The 19448-nt window shown below is 45.6% G+C and overlaps 1 protein-coding gene across 1 annotated transcript in view; it reads left to right on the top strand.

The window, feature by feature from the left end:
- LOC146816676 (adhesion G protein-coupled receptor F5-like) overlaps positions 1-19448 on the top strand; it is a 956016-nt gene that overhangs the window by 616436 nt on the left and 320132 nt on the right. Inside the window, exon 11 of the mRNA XM_085610571.1 lies at positions 19232-19438. Coding sequence (XP_085466697.1) covers positions 19232-19438 — 207 coding nt within the window. The remainder of the gene's footprint in view (positions 1-19231; positions 19439-19448) is intronic.

Genomic DNA, 19448 nt, shown 5'->3' with positions numbered 1-19448 from the left:
TGGGAGCTGATAATATTACAATAATTTATATATTTCTCCTCCACTGTCTTGCCAGTATCATAAATCTCAATGGGTGCAAAGGCCGGGAGGGTCCGTGCTTTCTTTAAGAGGCCTTTCCAATCCCTGCTTTGAAATGTTCGATCAGTCTTCTGATGTAGTTTATTCAGTCCCAGATTATACAGCTGGAAAATAATCAGACAATGGTCTGACCACATACTGGTAGGACTTCAAGGGGTCCCATTAACTGTTCATTAGCGAACACCAGGTCCAACGTGTGTCCTCCCTTGTGGGTGGATCCATTCACCCACTGCTGTAAATTAATGAGTTCGCAGGATTGAACAATATTATAGAAGGCTGTATCTAGTAGCCCATTTGGCCATAGGTTAAAATCCCCTACAACTAGCAGTCTCGAGTGACACAAAGCCAGATTACTCAGGACTTCAATAAGTCCTCGTTGGAAGGCAAGGTCGGCAGCTCCAGGTGGCCTATAGCCAACCAGGCCAGTCAGAAGCTGTCCCTTGGGTTCTTTAATTGCAAAGCCCACGATTTCTATTCCTTCCAATTCCTCAATATCAAGAGGTGAAAAATCCCAGCTATCCTTAAAAATGATTCCAAGCCCTCCCCCCCGACCACCCACACGTGGTTTATGAAGGGATTTATACCCAGGTGGGCAGGCCATGGCCAGCTCCATGTCAGAATCAACATATGTCCATGTTTCTGTCATGAATAATACGTCCAAATCATTCCATTCCACCAATAGTTGGATCTCCAGATGATGCCTAGGTAGTGACCTGACATTGAGCAGACCACACCTCAAGCCATCCTCCCTTATAAAATCGGCCTTCAGCCCTGCTGTCACTTCTAGTTTAATATTACCTCTCTTGCCTCCATCTGCCCCCAAATCTAACAGCTGGATTCTTGAATACACGAGCCTCACCTTACCCCCCCTTGCTCCTACCAGGCGGGACAGCATGGCTGGTGCTGAGCGCGGCCAGAGCGCGGCCACGCCATCGCGTCATTCTTAAGGGTGTGTGGCCACAAACAACTAGACCGAGAACCTTCACCGGCAGGTCCGCTCTAGCATGCGGTTACCGCAAGAAGAGAACCGGCAAGCCCAGATCGGGTTTCTTATTTATTTAACGTTTTTTTAAATTGCTCATCAGTTTTAATAAAATTTAAAGTATCCAACAAGGTACAGTTTTAAGAACACAGGTAAATTTTTAAAGTGCAAAAAGTGCTATAGCAGCAACCAAACACGTCTTCACGCTCTCACTCTGGGCTGCCTTACACGCAACAGTTGTCTCATAACATACTGCGCGGCCACGCCATCGCATGGTTCTTAAGGGTGTGTGGCCACAAACAACTAGACCGAGAACCTTCACCGGCGGGTCCGCTCTAGCATGCGGTTACCGCAAGAAGAGAACCGGCAAGCCCAGATCGGGTTTCTTATTTATTTTACGTTTTTTTAAATTGCTCATCAGTTTTAATAAAATTTAAAGTATCCAACAAGGTACAGTTTTAAAAACACAGGTACATTTTTAAAGATGCAAAAAGTGCTATAGCAGCAACCAAACACGTCTTCACGCTCTCACTCTGGGCAGCCTTACAGGCAACAGTTGTCTCATAACATACTGCGCAGCCACGCCATTGCGTCGTTCTTAAGGGTGTGTGGCCACAAACAACTAGACCGAGAACCTTCACCGGCGGGTCCGCTCTAGCATGCGGTTACCGCAAGAAGAGAACCGGCAAGCCCAGATCGGATTTCTTATTTATTTAACGTTTTTTTAAATTGCTCATCAGTTTTAATAAAATTTAAAGTATCCAACAAGGTACAGTTTTAAAAACACAGGTACATTTTTAAAGTGCAAAAAGTGCTATAGCAGCAACCAAACACGTCTTCACGCTCTCACTCTGGGCAGCCTTACACGCAACAGTTGTCTCATAACAACATGAATTGGCTTGTTAATCTCGCACACACCTCCTAAGCTGCCCCCTTGCCCATCCACTCTGCTAAGAATTTGTTGCAATCCACTTTTCCCCACTTAAATGGTATGTGATTAATACTCGGGGCCAGATGTATGACAGTTTTTGCATGAGCAAACGGATTTGCGAACCCGTTTGAGTATGCAAAAACCTATAGGGGTATGTACCATTCCAAAATAGCTAGTTGCAATTTATTTGCATCTCGCTATTTTGGAATTGCGAGTCTCTATTAGGAAGCGGCGTTCCCTTCCTAATATCGAGCGCAACCCCATGTACAAATGCTTTGCGACCACAATTGCGGTCGCAAAACACTTGCAAATTACCACCCTCTTCAAGAGGGTGGTAATGCACTCGCAAAAGGGAAGGGGTCCCCTGGGGACCCCTTCTCCTTTGCAAATTCAGGGGAAAATATTTTTTTTAAGGGCAGGTAGTGGTCTCTGGGCCCACTGTCTGCCCTTAATGAAAAGGAAATGTAAATTTTTTCTTTTTTTTTTAAATTGTTTTATTTAAAAGTAGTCCCAGACATGGTGGTCTGCTGAACCCAGCAGGCCACCATACCTGGGTGGGTCTCCCGTTCCCAATGGGGTCGCAAATTGCGAGAGGCTTATTAAAATTCATGAGCCTCTCAATTTGTGACCCCATTGGAAATCGCTAACAGTGTGAAATACACTGTTGTACATTGGAAATAGCACCTTGCAAATTGCGAGTCGCAAAAAATGTCCACGGTTGTACATCTGGCCCTAGATCTCTTGTTAAATACAATTTTAAATTGCATGATTTTATCCTAGAAGATGACATTGGAGTTGTTTTTACCAACGAGACCTAGGGCAAAGAACATTTCAACAGGAAACTTTATTCTTGCAGTGCCCGTGCACGTCTCTTATTGTATCCTCAGTCGAGTCTAGCTTACACAGCGAAGTGACGCCTTAACAATTATTTTCAAAGCTTTGCTTTCTGTGAAAGGCTTAAAATTATTCTGATTGACATCACAGAAAGGCTTTGTGTGGCCATTGATGTAACAAGGGGCCGATTCCGATCCAGGTCAGAAGGGCACTGAACCCGATCCGGTCGGAAAAACTACGAGCCATACGTGTGTTTTCCGCCCGACTCGTACAGCTGTACGAGCGAGCAAGTACGATGCGAGCTACGTGAAATTCACCGACCAAGTCATTTCCGGGCCTGAACCGCTCCAAACGTCTCGTCGGAAGCTAACCATGGCGTGCAATGGATACAATTTATGATCGAGCCAGTACGATGCACGTGTCGGACAGCCTGTGCGAGCCGGAGGATCCAGCTAGCTAAATGTCCAGGTGGTTGCCTTTGGGGGTCTGCGTCGGGCCCCCTGTCACCCACAGCCCTACGACTCGGACACAGGGGGAGACCCATGGGTCCCCCAACACAAGCATGTATGGTGCGGATGGCATCGATGCGTACCCACTGTAGGGGGCACCCTTGCACGAGACGTACCCATTCAGTCAATGGGAGCCGATGTGCGACCGGCTCCCATTGACTTCTAAGGGAGTCCGACCGAACTGAGTCCGGCAGCATACGGCCGCATCGTACTCCCTCGGTCGGACCCGGATCGGAATCGGCAACTGAGTGTCTGCTGCTCTATTGACTGCTGGATTCCCTCATCTCCGCTTCTTTTTAATTTTTTTCTTCCACTCCTTTTGCAGTTATCCAAATTCATCTTGTTAGGTGATTTCAGTTTCCATGATGATAATTTCATCAACCATAGGGTCAAACTTCTTATGATACCTTTGCAAATTTTGACCTTGATCAACATATCAACAAAACCACTCATGAAAAAGGCCATATACTGGACCTTATTTTTCCTCCGCTAAACTCATCACAATTCAGAAGGTAGTCCAGCTTGTTTGTTCCATTCATTCCACCATATTTTTTACCTCAAGTACCAACCGCCTCAACCTGTAGACAACACTACCCAGCTCTCCAGGTATTAATCCCATTTCTCAGCTAATCAAGATGTTGTATATCCTTTTCAAATTTAACCCACCACCTTCACTGATATTGAGCTCGGTACAAACACTTTCCATGATTAGCTATCGACAACTCTTGGTGCCTTCATTACCTTCAAGCCTATTTGTGATTCCCACTGCAAGACGTCAGCACACCAGTTTTTTGCCTCTTAAAGGGACACAAGAATTTGCAGCCAATATTTTGTGAACATATTGCATTTGCACTAAGGGCTCGCAGATTCAATCATTTGTCATCAGGCCTTACCAATCAATCAATCAAACATTTGTAAAGCACGCTACTCACCCGTGAGGGTCTCAAGGTGCTAGTGGGGGGAGAAGGAGCAGCTACTGATCGAACAGCCAGGTCTTGACAAGTTTCCTGAAGGTCAGCAGGTCCTGGATTTGCCGCAGGTGGCTGGGAAGGGTGTTCCATGTCTTGGCGGCGAGGTGAGAGAATGATCTGCTGCCGGTGGTCGTTCGGCGGATGCATGGGATGGTGGCGAGGGCGAGGTCCGCGGAGCGAAGCTGCCAGTTCAGGGTGTAGATGGTGAGTCGTTCGTTGAGGTATGCTGGTCTGGCGTTGTGGAGTGCTTTGTGAGCATGGGTGAGGAGTTTGAAGGTGATCCTCTTGTTGGCCGGGAGCCAGTGAAGCCAACGGAAATAGTTCTTACTGGGGACAGCCATAAGCACTGGGGCCCCCACTATTGGCCCCTAGAACTCGGCCCTCCACCCGCCCCTTCCATCTCAGCTAAAACGCTAGGAGTAACACTGGATAGTGATTTGTCATTAAAAACCCAGGTCGGAGCCGTGGTGTCCAAATGCTTCTTTCAAATGCGGAAAATCAGGAAAATCCATCGTTTCCTCACTCATGACGCTCTGATCCAAGCTATGATTACTACGGTTCTCTCTCATCTTGACTACTCCAACTCCGTCTACCTGGGAATGCCTCACTACCTGTTCAAACGTCTCCAGCTGGTTCAGAACCAGGCAGCGTGACTGATTTTTAATTCAAACGAAATGGCACTCTGCCTCCCCACTGCTAAGAAAACTACATTGGCTTCCAATTGCTCAGCGGTGCGTTTTCAAGACGGGCTGCCTTATCTTTAAATCTTTGCATGGCATCAGCCCTGAGTTCATCAACAATTTGATACTCCATTTGATACTCCGGTATTCCCCTACACGTGCCCTAAGGTCCGCTCACCAATGTCTTCTTACCATCCCGGACTTTAAAAGGGTACGCCTAGGAGGACGCAGATTTACCATTCTTGCCCCCCAAATTGTGGAATACTCTTCCACTTGAAATTCGATCCTGTACTAATCTTCTTCAATTTAGAAAACTCCTGAAAACCTGGCTGTTTAATCAGGGTTAGTCTCTGCCTCAAATGTTAACTTTGAACCCTAGCGCCATGAAGCCAATCGGCGTGCAAGCGCTTTACAAATTTACATTAACATTAACATTAACATTAACAGTGAAGGTCTCTCAGGTGGGCGATGATGTGGCTGTGGCAAGGGATTCCGAGGATGAGGCGTGCGGAGGCGTTTTGTATGCATTGAAGTCTTTTTAGGAGTTTGGCCGTGGTTTCTGCATAGAGGGCGTTGCCGTAGTCCAGCCTGCTGCTGACAAGGGCTTGGGTGACTGTCCTTCTGGTTTTGGTGGGGATCCATCTGTAGATCTTGCGGAGCATGCAGAGGGTGTGGAAGCAGGAGGAGGAGACCGCGTTGACTTGCTGGGTCATAGAGAGCATTGAGTCCAGGTTGCAAGCGTGGTTGGTGGGTGTCGGGGCAGTACCCAGCATGGCCGGCCACCAGGAGTCATCCCATGCGGAGGGGGTGGAGACGAGGATGAGGACCTCCGTCTTGTCAGAGTTCAGTTTCAGGTGCCTGGACTTCATCCATTCTGCGACGGCCTTCATTCCCTCGTGGAGGTTGGATTTGGCGGTGGCCGGGTCCTTGGTGAGGGAGAGGATCCGCTGGGTGTCGTTGGCGTATAAGATGATGTTGAGGTAGTGCGCTCGGACGATGTTGGCGAGAGGTGCCATGTAAATGTTGAATAGGGTCAGTCTGAGGGATGATCCTTGGGGTAGGCCGCAGGTGATCGTGGTGGCTTTGGATCGGAATGGGGGGAGGCCGATTCTCTGGGTTCCGCTGGTGAGGATGGAGGTGATCCAGTTCAGTGTTTTGTTGCAGATCCCTGTTCGTGGAGGCATGTGCACAGGGTGTGGTGGCAGACGGTGTTGAAGGTGGCCAAGAGGTCCAGGAGGATGAGGGCCGCGGTTTCGCCATTGTCCAGCAGGGCCCTTATGTCGTTGATGGTGGCGATGAGGGTGGTTTCGGTGGTGTGATTGCTTAGAAAGCTGGATTGGGATGAGTCCATGGTGTTGTTCTCCTCAAGGAAGTTGGTCAGTCGGTTTTCTCAATGACTTTCGCCAGGAACGGGAGCAGGGAGATGGGTCAAAAGTTCTTGAGGTCCTTTAATTCCGCCTAGGGTTTCTTGAGTAGGGCGTTGATCTTGGCGTGTTTCCAGCTCTCCGGGAAGGTAGCAGTCTCCAAGGACCTATTGATGATCCTCCGGAGTTGGGGTGCGATGATGGAGCTTACTTTGTTGAAGATGTGGTGGAGCAGGGGTCCGAATGTGAGCCGGAGTGGATGGTGTTCATGATTTTGATGGTGTCTTTGTCATTGTCGTTCCAGGAGAGCAGGAGGTCGGTGTGTTTGGTTGGCGTTGAGTCGGGGGTGTCGGCATCTGTCGTCGGTGTCTGGGTGTCAAAGCTGTTGTGGATGTCTGCGATTTTGCGGTGGAAGAAGGTGGCCAGGGAGTCACAGAGTTCTTACGATGGCGGGATGTCATTGGAGCTGGAGCTGGGGGTGGCAAGTTCTTTCACGATGTTGAAGAGCTCTTTGCTGTTGTGTGCGTTGTTGTCGATGCGTTCCTTGAAGGAGGTCCTTTTGGCAGATCGGATCAGTTGGTGGTGCTTGCGTCTGGCGTTCTTGAGGGCTGGGTGGTTGTCTGGTGTCTGGTCATGGCGTCACTGCTTCTCGAGTCTTTGGGAGGTTTGCTTGGAAGTCTGGTGGTCGGCATTGAACCAGATGGCTCTTGTGTCGGTGCTCCTGTTTGAGGGTTTCCTGAGATGGGGCGAGGGTGTTGGTGCAGTCGTCGATCCATTGTCTGAAGTTGTGAGCTGCTGCATTGGTGTCTGTGGAATTGGATGAAGTGCCTCGGGCAAGGGTGGTGATAAACTGACCTAAAACTACTAATTCCTTAGCCAGAATTCAATATTATAGCAACCAAATCCTTATAGCTTCTAACAAATCCAAAGAAATGTTCAAAAGCATTATTAGGCTGAGGTCTTTAAACCAGCTATTCCCTCTTCTCAAGAACTATACATAATCTTTCAAATTCCTTTCATGTGAAAATTGAAAATACCCCTAACTCAATTCAGTCTTCTCTCATGATCAGCTTATAGCTCCTCAATCCTATTCTAATCCAGTACTCTCATTTTTTCCTCTCACACTGACCAATTTTCCTCCCCTAGGGGTTATCAATAATCTTTCCAAAACAATTCTCCTTTGGTTCTCCACTAGATCCATGCCCTGCCAGGTTTCTTACTCTTTTGGCACTGTATATGTATCACCATGTAACTAACATGTATAAACATTTTTTTCAATCCAAAAGGCTTATCCCTTTGCTGAAAACAAGCCCTGATTATACATTTCTTAAAAATATTGACAGCAGATTTCTCTGCCTTCACAAATGTCTTTCTAACCATGCTTTTACCTGCCACTCTAAAATGATTACATCTTTTTTCAAATATTTAGCTCTCCTCTCATTTGTAAACCGCTGAAATCTTAGAGACCCACCAGTCTGGTTTCAGGGTTCAGTTTAGCATTCAAACATTTCTGGTGTCAATCCTCAAAATCATTTGCATGCAACAAGATGCAGAACACTGATATTACCAAAATTCACTGATGCTTTTGATATTGTTTCCAGTCCTATTCTAATCAATTGCTAGAGTAATTTTGGAGTTGGATTCAGGGTCCTTGAGTGGTTTGAATCTTTCCTCACCAAACATTTTCAGTCATTTCATATGCTCCCTTTTCACCCAGAATTCAAACATTCACATATATTCCTTTAGAGCTCGTCATTGAACCCAACTGCTTTAATCTGCATATTTTCACATTGGTTTCTCTAATAATGTGATACGTTTTTTCATTTTTTTTCTTACACGTGCTTAGGTCGATGAACTCATTCTTAAGCTTAACAGTGACACCGCCTTCTAGGACCAATTTACATTTTCATTGTTGCCATCACCACTTGGATGAATACTAATCGACTGAGACTCAGCTCATCCATGACAACTATTCTGATCTTTGGGCCTCCCTCCCACTAGAATTCCAACTGGCTGCCCCCAGAATTAGGATACAATCCAGAATCTGTATCATCAACCAAGTATCTCAGTGTCACTACTGACTCTGTTCTCTCTTTTGAACTTCCCATTTCAAGCTCATCTCCTTTTGCTTATTTTTACCTTAGATCTCTAAAAGATCCTGGTGTTTCCCCTCTATGAACATTGCATTATTGTAGTCCAATCTACAACAATCTCTAGACCAGGGATCTCCAACCTATTCTGTTATAAGAGCTGCTTATGTTCAATGAAAATCATCCCAGGCTATTACATTACTTTTGCTATAGTGACCAAGATTGTCAGCAGTGATCACATCAGTGCATCTAGCAGGGTTGCCAGTAGTAAATTAAAAAAGCATTACCAATTTGGAATGTGTATAACAGCTGAAGTCCCTCTGACACCAAGAAAATAATATGAATAATAACTTTCTCCAACCCTACATGATTTATCACTGAAATAATAGCTTTAAATTTATTTTGGAAATTCAACAATTTTTCTCCAAAAATTTGCTTATGAGATCAAAATACACATATTTTCATCTCAAATATATACTTTTTAATTTTGGTATGCATATATTATTTCAACCTCGCTAAAGGTTTTTATATAAGTAATCTGGCCTGAGCACAAGAGAGCTAGTCACAGGTAGCCGGAGAGCCTCCGGTAGCCACAAGCTACTTCTTGGAGCTACATACTCTAGACTGTGTTACTGTAATTCTTTTCTCATCAATCTTCGCTTAATGCTTCTTTAACCACTTCAGCTGCTGCAGAATATATCTGCATGACTTACTATTCACATTAGGAAATGTTGCCCCGTCTCTCTACAACTTGAACAAAGGAGAAGCACATTGGGGGTAACGCCCCTCCCAAACTGAGCTGTGGAGGGGAAGAAAAGATGTTGCACATTTTCTTGGGTGGGGGCTCGGACCAATGCCTGAATGGACTCCACCTATTCCTTTTTTCAGGGTCTGTTTTTTCCCTGATGTCTAGTGGACTTTCGCACTCCTAAGGAGCAAATTGGGGGTAAACCCTCTGCCTGCTCCCTGCTGGGGGTAGAGAGACTGTATTCTCGCCCTCGGGCAGCAGGTATGTCAGTTTTCTATCAGACTGGGGGACAGGTAATAGGCAAATGCCTAATCAGGGCAAACCTCCTGGGACACAGAAAGACTCTGCTGCCCCTTTTGGGATTGGGGGTATGTCCAGGTGCCAGGGTTGGTGGTCTCTTCTTTTTTGGTTCCATTTCGGAATCACTGAGTTCTGGGGGCAACCTAAACTGCTTCTCAGGGGGGGCAGGAGGTCTGTATCGCCACATTTGGGGTGGGGGCATGTTGTAGGCAGAACCCCAATTTGAACATACTTTTAATCCGTCCTCCAGGTGAGCAGAAAGATTCTATTGCCCTTTCAAGTGTGGGGGTATGACCCAATGCCAACTAGGCCACCCCACCCTTTTTTCTGGCAGTGTAAAATCCTTGGGTTGTAGTGGGATCTCCTATCCTAAAGGGGGCCGAAAGGCTGTATTGCCCTCTTTGGGATGGAAGCCTGGCCTTATGCCATGGTGGGCCACCCTGTCTCTTTTTTTTCCTTGTAAAAAACTGCATTTCCTCCTTCAAGGGTGGGGGCTTGGCCCTATGCGAGATTGGACCACCCCAACCCGTTTTTTTTTCAAATTCATATTCCTGGTGGTGATTGAAATTTTTGCCCTGCTGGAGGGGAGAGTAGATTGGGGGTAAACTCCGCCACCCATCTCCCCCCTGGGGCTGTTCAAAGACTCATTGTGCCCATGGAGGTCGAATCAAGGACCCATGGCTGGGGGCCTGTCCACCCCCACCCCAAACAAATAATCCTTGATGTCTGGTTGAGGTGCCAGGTGATCATATCACACTGCAATCACCAGCTGCACTGGTGGTATTGCTGAAAAGCTGAGCTTGGTTTTCCAGTGATACTGCCCTTTTGGCACAATTCTTGGATATCTTGGCCCTGTATAACAGATTTTTTTGTTACCCGACTCAATGGTACTCATTTTATCAATCCCCTAAGGATGTAAGGCTGAGTGCACCCACTGGGATTTGAACACATGCCCCTGCACATGCCCCTACAGTGATGCATTAGTCCACTCAGCCACCAGACCCGAACCTCCCTTGGCTAGGGTGGTTATACGGCCCGTCCCAGGAGGATGTGAATGGGGGTAGGGGCCCACCAGAGCAGCACACAACAGCTACTGCACTGGTGCGAGATGCCTTGGCGTCACCTCGCCATCAATAACATTCAGCTGTGAGCACTCTTGATGGGGAGGTAATACCATTATTGTCCAGTGTTTTAAGTTAAAACATCATAGTAAGGAGAATGTGATGGAGCTTGGAGTATAAGCTGTATGAGACAAAACATTCTAAAATGTTGTAGAATAAAAAATACAGCAATGCTTAATAAAGCACTTAAAAATATAACAGCTTGCTACTCCATCCAGCTTTTTTTAAATTTGAGTGTTCCCTCACCCTTATATCATTATATGGAACCCCTATCACCTCAATCCTTAGTGGCCCCTCCCTGTTCCAATGACTCCTTTCGGAGGTTCCTCCTCCTCTCCTCTTTTAAGCCCCCTCTTGCGTCACCTTTTTATGATGGCCATGGGTGCCTTTGCCCACTTCTTTTTCCCCTCCTTGCCCTTCTAGCCTAGTGCCCTATTGCTGGTATAGCCTTCCTTTTCCACTATGTCCTGGTGACTCCATTGGGTCCCTTCCTCACCCTTTTATTAATTTCTTCTCCCACTCAATGATTTTTTTAAAGCAAGTCCTCAGTGGTCAAGTGGCACCCACCCCTCACCTTCTCCACCCACTTTGTCGTCCATTGAAAGTAAAATGAATTTATCTGGTGGTCTAGTAGTGACAAGCACCTTTTCTTATCCCCCAGCTGTTCTTATTCACCCAGCTCCTCCCTACGTATGCACACTGACCAGCTGGACCCTCGGGTAGACCTCACATGACAAGCCACTCTCTTTCCCTGAACAAGCAGAGGGTTGAATTGTCCTGCTGAGTCCTCTTATTCTTGGGCACATTCTGCCTTCTTCATCTTGATAGGAACTAGAAAACCAACAAGGCAATTGCTTTGCTGCAGGCCCTTTGAGTCCATTGAAAGGTATGCAAAATGTCACTAGACACTTTATCATGCTTGATGACGTGCTTCTCTAGTAATGTGAACCTACAAGCAGGGTATGGACCCGGCTCACATGCGTCACCTCGCCCATGCAAAATTTCTTTGGGCTAGATGCCTGGGTGGACGGTCATTTCTACTTTCAAGCCCTTCTTTTGATGTTGACTCGAGCAGTAGAGCATCTTCTGATGACACCCAGCTGCTAATGCCAATGTTTTGAAAATATTTCTATAGATTTGATAGGTAAATGCCTGGATAGAGTTCTGTGTATGTATTTGTTTCTGATTATTTTTATCTATATCCATGCAAATAGTAAAACAGGTTAATGTGACTATTATATAGTGACCAGGAATTGATTGAAGATGCTTCCTCAGTTGAGTAAGTAGGTATTGGAGAAGGACTGAGCCTGGCATACTGAAACATTGCTTTGGATGCTCTTGTAATGGTGGGCTGAGGATAAGACTGCCTAAGAAAATGAGTGTCCGATGTGCAGAGTGGAGATCATTCACATTCCAGTGGTTTTATTTACAATGAGTTATGCATATTATTTTCAGATTACTGATATATTCTTTGATTTAGATGTCATAATTTCATAATGATCCAAGTGTCAATATTTTTGGTGTTTTTAATTGCACACAGACATTCATATTGGATGAAAGGTCAGTTGTAGGAAGCATGATGCAGTGATGTCACTTGAAGATGTCACATGAAGGGGTCAATTTGTTGGTTTCTGAAGTATTTCAGCGTGCTTCAACCAATCTATAAGAAATGGGTGCCGACATTCAAAGATCTGAGTAGTAGTGAAGATGAGGTTGTGAATAATGACCATAGAGTGGATTGAATTGATGGCATGTAGTGTTGAGATGAAATCTGTTTCCTTTATGGGTTTGGTAGAGGCATTCTGCACCAGCTTGAAGGGAGAATCTTAAAATACAGGTGTCTGACTGGCAGGGATATCCAGTCAAGCCACAGAAAAACTCTTTTCACCCCTGCACAAACACTACCTAATAGAAATGAATGTATTTATTTACTAAATATTTTTTTAAACTTTATTTATGAAGTTTTATTGAAATAAATTATCTTCAGTAAGGTAATAATTGTTGGCTAGTATACAGTCAAGAGCAAAATAGCAACACTATCAATGCATCCAAGCTAGCGTGAAGAGAGTGTTGAACAATGAATTGATCATGAGAACACAATACTTGGACCACTCTCAAGCAACATCTACAGCAGCATTGCCGACTTGAGTGTGGTGCAGGATACAGTTCGAATAAGATAGTATGCCTGCAATGGAGACCATATGTCTTTGTATGTGATGTGAGAGGTGGTGTTTCTCACAGTTGTCCATGGACTTGTTGCAATAGACAAGGTAGTGCAGCCAGTCCTGAAGATCAGGACTGGGGCCCATCCCCCAACATACTCAATTCTTATTTTCCCATGAGAAGGGCCAAAACAGTGAATTAACCAGAATGTTTGGGTATAGACCTCAGATACTGCAGCAGTGCTTAAAGAGGGAATAGTGAGCATCTCTGAGTGGGATTTAAATATTACTTCCCAGTAGGAGACCCCCTTCCTCCAGTACCAAGCTAGGTGAAAGTAATCTGCAGTGGAGTGGCAGATATCATTGACATTTAGCATCTTCCAAAATTCCCCATGCCTTCAAATGGACAGGAGTGCAGAGTATGTGGTTTATAAATTAGAAATAAAGGAGTCTATGACTACTGTTTAAGGATGCTTTCTTAATTTGCGGACAGCAGAAAGTCTGCATCTCTTCTGTTAGTGTGATGTTCAAATACTGTTCCCATTTACCCCTGGATGGTGAAACTTCTCCACAAACAGTATCTAGTGTTACATTATATAAACTTGAGATTACGCCACGGGGAGTGGTGGAGGTAATGGTCAAGGTGTGGGTCATGAAAGTAGGTGGTATATCAGGGAGAGTTGGGAAGTGCTCTTGCAATGCTTTTCGTATTCTCCAGTACAGTGGAGAGTGTATTTAATTGCTATGGCAGCCCGGTCGCGCAGAGGGCACGCGCAGCGGGCAGGATGACGGCGCTACAAAGGCACACCAGAGGCGCTTCGAAGGCACGCCAAAGGCAAGCCCGTCTGCGCCCGTCCACGGCCGGATTGTGGACAGCTCCAGTTATTCTACCCGTTTGACCGGCAACAAGGTCATTCAATGGGGGAGGGATGACTTGCTGTCCGGTAGAGGCGGACCTTGCCCGAGGGATCATGCTTTAAATCAGGCTAACAAAGCGTTACCTGGTAATTGTATTGGCTGCAATCTCGCGTTAGGGAACACCATGATAAGCAACAAGGAAAGCAATAATTTGGGGCTGAACATGCTGGTAGACCGGATTAGAGCGTGCCTAATCAATTGCAGATTGCTACCTAAGCATTCTGAGGATATATGGCTCTTACTTGCAGAGAATGATTGGGACATCATGTTTCTGACAGAAACATGGCAGAAAGAGGATGCCTTATCAGCAGTTGCCCTGGCCATTCCGCCAGGATTTAAAATTTGCTGTGCTAACAGAGAGGGAGGAAAAAGAGGAGGGGGTAGCCAATAATTTAAAAGACTCCTGCGAAATTGCCTCGTCAGTGCTCCATAATATGGATATGATTGAAGGGCTAAACTTCTGCATTAAGATTGGTCCTACAACCTCTTTTTCAGGAATTCTGATCTACAGACCCCCAGACTGCGCACTTACTATAATGCCTGAATTCTGTAACTATATTGCACAGAAATCTTTACTATATTCTAATTTTACAGCGTTATGGTATTTTAACCTACATGCAAATGACCCTAGTTGTGTGCAGTCAGCGCAACTGGTGTCATCCTTCACTGGAGCCAATTTGATTCAGCATGTGAACCTGCCTACCCATAAGGCAGGGCACCCCCTAGACCTTCTGTTTTCAAAAATTGCGTCCCTGAAATCGGAGTCCCCAGGCCAACTGGTTTGGACTGATCACTGCTTAATTCCGTTTTCATTTAGCTTAGATAAACCTAGCCAGTCTGGAGGAACTCCATAATTTTTTCAAAGAAACTGGAAGAAGCTGACAGTTGAGTCTCTAGGTCCAGTTCTGCAAGCCAGTCAGCCATCACTGTCAAAGGACCCCAATACGGATACAGTTGCTCTAAATAAATGGATCTCCTCAGCGGTGGTTTCCACCGCCCCTGAAAGAGTTACCCAATGCTTGAGGAAATCCCCCTCAACACCCTGGTTCTCAGAGACTCAGAGGATAAATAAAAGAAGATGTAAACGCCTGGAACGTCAGTGGGTGCGTTGGCTAATCTGTCATATAAGAAAGCATTGAAAGAGCTACATATGGTAAAGCGGATTAATAATGCAGTTTACTCAAGTAAGGAAATATTTAGGGTCGTTAATTCTTTCCTTAAACTGAGGGAATTAGAAATGGAAGTACAACCCTTCCTTTCGCTGTGTGAAAAAATCTCTGATTTCTTCGACAATAAAATTCGGATGTATAAGTCCTTTACAGCTGGAACAGAGATTAAAAAAGCAGATGGAAATGTGATTAGTAAGCCTGAGTTCTCTCTCTCGGAATTTGTCCCCATTTCTCAACTTTGGCAAAGATCCTGAGATGTAAGTCAGGTTTGCTAGAAGACCCATGCCCTCCCAAATTGTGGAAAGAGATTGCTCACTCTATCATCCATGTGCTGACTCACATATGGTATACATCTCTCACTTCTGGCATATTCCTGGACATATGGAAACATGCTACACTCCTCCCCCTCAGGAAAAAACCCAATGTGGATCCAGAGGAATTAAGTAATTACCGACCTATCTCACTGATACCAGCACCAGCAAAAATGCTGGAAAAAATGGTGCAGCGACAACTGGCTAATTTATTGAAAGCTATGACATTCTGCATGAAACCCAATCTGGCGTCCAGTCTGGCTTCAGTACCAAGACCGCCCTATTAGAAGTGGCAGAGTCAGTGAGAATGTCAGTGGATTCAGGAGCATCAGCGATGCTGGTGCTCCTGGATTTATCCACGGCATTCGACATGGTGGACCATTCAATTCTGGTTCAGAGACTCCAGGACATCGGTATCTGGGAGGGGGGGTCACTTGCCTGGTTGAAATTATTTCTTGTAAATCGCTCTCAGAAAGTTGCTCTGAAACCCCGTCAGTCAGAAACCAAACATTTATGGTGTGGAGTACCACAGGGGTCGGCACTGAGCCCACTTCTTTTTAAAATGTATCTGGCCCCGCTGTTTTCACTCATAGCCAAGCGGGGCGTGAAGGCGATATCATACGCTGACAGTACCCAGTTGGTGTTTCCCTTTAAGGATCAGTCCGAAGACTCATTTAAGAGTTTTAAGGGCTGCCTGAAAGACCTTGCCCTATGTATGAACAACAATAGACTCAAACTCAATGCTGAAAAAAAGGAAAGTGTTGTTCTTTGGCAAGACCTTGCAAACCGCAGCAGAGCTATGGTGGCCGGCTGAAATGGGTCCTCCCCCCCATTCCAGCAGTCACTGCAAAAAACCTGGGGGTGAAGTGGGAAGCAGATCTCTCCTTCTCAGCTCTAATCTGGCAGGTAACAGCCTCCTGTTTCAGCACATTAAAAAATGTGCGGAAATTTCTTTTTCTCCTGCCAGAGGATTGCTGTAGAGCCATAGTCCAAGCAGGAAAATGGAAGGGGGGTTCCATTCCATCATGATGGCAACATGGTCCATGTGACAGTAGTCTTACACCCAGGACTTTCCGTCCTCACCATTCCTTACCAGAGCCCATTAACTTAAAGCTGTTTCTAGGGGTCCTCATGCGCCTTCATGGAGTAGGAGGTATTGTGGTTGGCAGGGTAGCTAAGGGGCAGTGGCATGCATGTGATGCCCTTTCGTAGCATCAGTATCCCTAGCAGGGTTTTTACCAGCTGTCAGCACCATCTCCACTGTCTACCAAACTGTTATGACACCCCCTTGCTCCACCCCGGGACATTTCCTTGCGCAATGCTGCTTACTCTGAAGATGAAAGTTAGAGGTTTTTTTGAGGGGAGTTTTATACAGCGCGAACTAGACCCGAAGGTATCAAAGGGCTTAATATGAGCACCAGTTGCGTTACAGGTGGACACATGAATTTTTGTTAGGCACGAGGAGAATAAGTGATTTGCCCAGAATCACAGGGTGTTGAGCGTCCCTGCGGAGACTAGAACCTAGTTCCCCAGTTTTGAGGTCGACCGCCCTAGCCGTTAAGCCACATCCTCTCTCCAAAGAGAGTTTGCCAGTTTGCACACACCTGACCAGTTCACTCACGCCCACCCCTCCAAATTCCCCACTTGGGCACATGAATAATCACATACCATGCGTTACATGGTAAGGCACTGTTGTGTCTGTGGTCCAACCATCCCTGCCGTGACTGGTCGCAGTTGCAGATGAACTGACCTTTCTCTTCATTCTCAGGCATAGCTCCACCACTGGGGCTCCCTCCGCCAATCCCAAAAGATGCCTCTTTCCATGTTGTATCAATAAACATGAATGGAAAGTCCGGTTTTGTTGTGGGAATAGAAATTCTCATGCACCTCTGATATCACTGGACCGATGCACCACTCCTACAGGAGCTTCTTCTACCCTCTACCAAAATAGATAATCTGAAATTAAAAAGAGTCAGGAGAGTAGTGGACAGCAGCTGCACACTGCCCAGAATGACAAGGACCCCTGACTCTCCTTCCTCCACAACCTCCACAGAAAATACGGGGATGTCATCTTAACCCATAAGTCTTTACTAAATAGACTCTTACAATCCTGGATGGATGCAGGTGACAAATATGTATTTGTGGAACTAAAAATAGTGGAACAGGTACTAAATCCAGACTCCGTGTATGCATCAAACATGGATAAAACTGCTTTCCTTGGCCAATTGAATAAGCCTGGGCAAAGCACTACGCTACACTCGCGTAGTTTGCAAAGTTTGCGCTACTTCGCACTACGCAAATTGCACGTAGCACAGTGCAAACATGTGTAGCATAGCGTAGTGCAGCGGTCATTTTTTGCTTGCTCGCGGTCCTCAACGTCAAGTTGGCGACCACGAGCAAGCAAAATGACATCCCTGCGAGACTTTTTCCTCGTTCGCGATCAGCAACATAAAGTTGCTCATCGCGAGTGTGGAAAATAAACCTCCCGGCGAGATTCTCAACGCGGGGAGGTCAGGTTTCTCATTGCGAGTGGTCGCGTATGCTCGCGACCGCTCTCGATGAGAAACTACCAGTCCGCGTTGAGAAAGCTGCCGCTCGAGTAAAAATCTACTCGAGCGGCAGAAAACGACAGCTCGCACTGTGCGAGATGCTGTTTTCAATGATTGCACAGTACGGAAAAGCATCCGGCACTGTGCAAACATCCCCGAACAGGCTACTACGCAGTTCGCGTAGTGCTACGCGTAGCTCGCGTAGTGCGAAGTGCACTTCGCGTTACTGCGCGTATCACTACTTCGCGAACTACGCCCAGGGTTACAATTGAATAGGTTGTTCACGGAATTTGAGAATAGCAAAATAGTTGTGGGTGAATACTGGAATGTGGCCCCAGACCTGATCATAGATCGGCCGGCCCATCTGATCCTTACAATGCCTCAGAGAGGGCTCAGCTCTTGGACCTTTTCGGAGATCACATACTGATAGACTCTTGGAGGGTGGGCTACCCCACAAACACAGGTTGTACGATTGCATCTCCATACATGAACAATGCAATACATCATGGAGCCTGAATAATACAGAATGGAAGCATATAATTTACCCACGATCAAAAAATATTGTGGCAATGGTGCAGTGAATGTGTGGGAAAAAAATGGTAAAATCAAGCCTTGCATCGAGATCACAATATAATGCAGAATTGAGAGGGAACAACAGAAGTACGGTTAGTTTAGCTCCAGAATTCTTTCAACATGTGTTCTTTATTCTTCCGATGAACAGCATAAACCTCAGCAAGACGCCCCTACATCAAAAATGTGTGAAGACAACTTAGTTGCTGTTTAGGATCTGTTGAAGGCAGGAACCTTCTTAAACATTTACGAGTCTGTGTGAATGTGTAAAAGGCCTTTTCTGTGGATATGTTTCCAATTGAAAATAAATGCTTTTGTATTTTATTTAAAACAAAATAAGAAAACATATTTGTGACTGAAGGCTTTGGAGTAATACCATTTGACAAATGTTCTAGGCTGAATTTTACCAGTTCGCTATTTGGGAATCTCAAAATGCTACGCATATCGGAATCACAAAAAAAAAGTACGATTCCTTAACATTACCTAATAGCGATTCGGAAATTGCGAATCGCTATTAGGTAATGTGACTCTATTAATTCCTATGGGCCTGCAAGTATTTTCACACTTGTATTGAACTATATGGAATTATGTTTATCCAGTTGTGGTAGCCACCTGAATTATAGGGTGGCCACTGAGTTGTGCATCAATCATTTTTCCTTTGTGTCACATCTTTTCTTCTGTGTCATGTCTTCTCTCACCTCAGAAGTAGTTTTGTGTAATCTCAACATGTAGTGCATGTCCCTTAGCCACATGTGTTCCATCCAGTGTAATCATCAAAAGATTCAGAGCCTCCAGCTCTGCATAAGGATGGGAACAATGAGTTGACATCTAGGCTAACTGTAAATGATGTGAAGAGATACAGAGAATGAAATTAGGTTATCTGGAAACTAAGGCAATTTCTGTTTTATATGTTGTAATTACACAGTGCATATTTTCCCATGCAGGTGAATACAGTTGCTCACTGAATGATACAACTGTCATTTATGTGGCATCACGAACTGTTAGTGTTTCCTTAATAAACACACCATCGGATAGCCGCAGGTACGTCCTATGTGATGGAAACTCGGCCACAGTGTACCAGTGGTGTTCAAACGTGGATATCTCGCATCTTACTTGTGGCTGTACACCTTTTGGAGGACTAAGCATTCTTGGTAAGTGGAA

This window comes from Triturus cristatus, chromosome 6 (assembly GCF_964204655.1).
Source record: "Triturus cristatus chromosome 6, aTriCri1.1, whole genome shotgun sequence".
In the NCBI taxonomy this organism is placed as follows: Eukaryota; Metazoa; Chordata; class Amphibia; order Caudata; family Salamandridae; genus Triturus; species Triturus cristatus.
The sequence above is the reverse complement of the archived record's forward strand: the minus strand, read 5'-3'. Positions and strand labels throughout refer to the sequence as shown.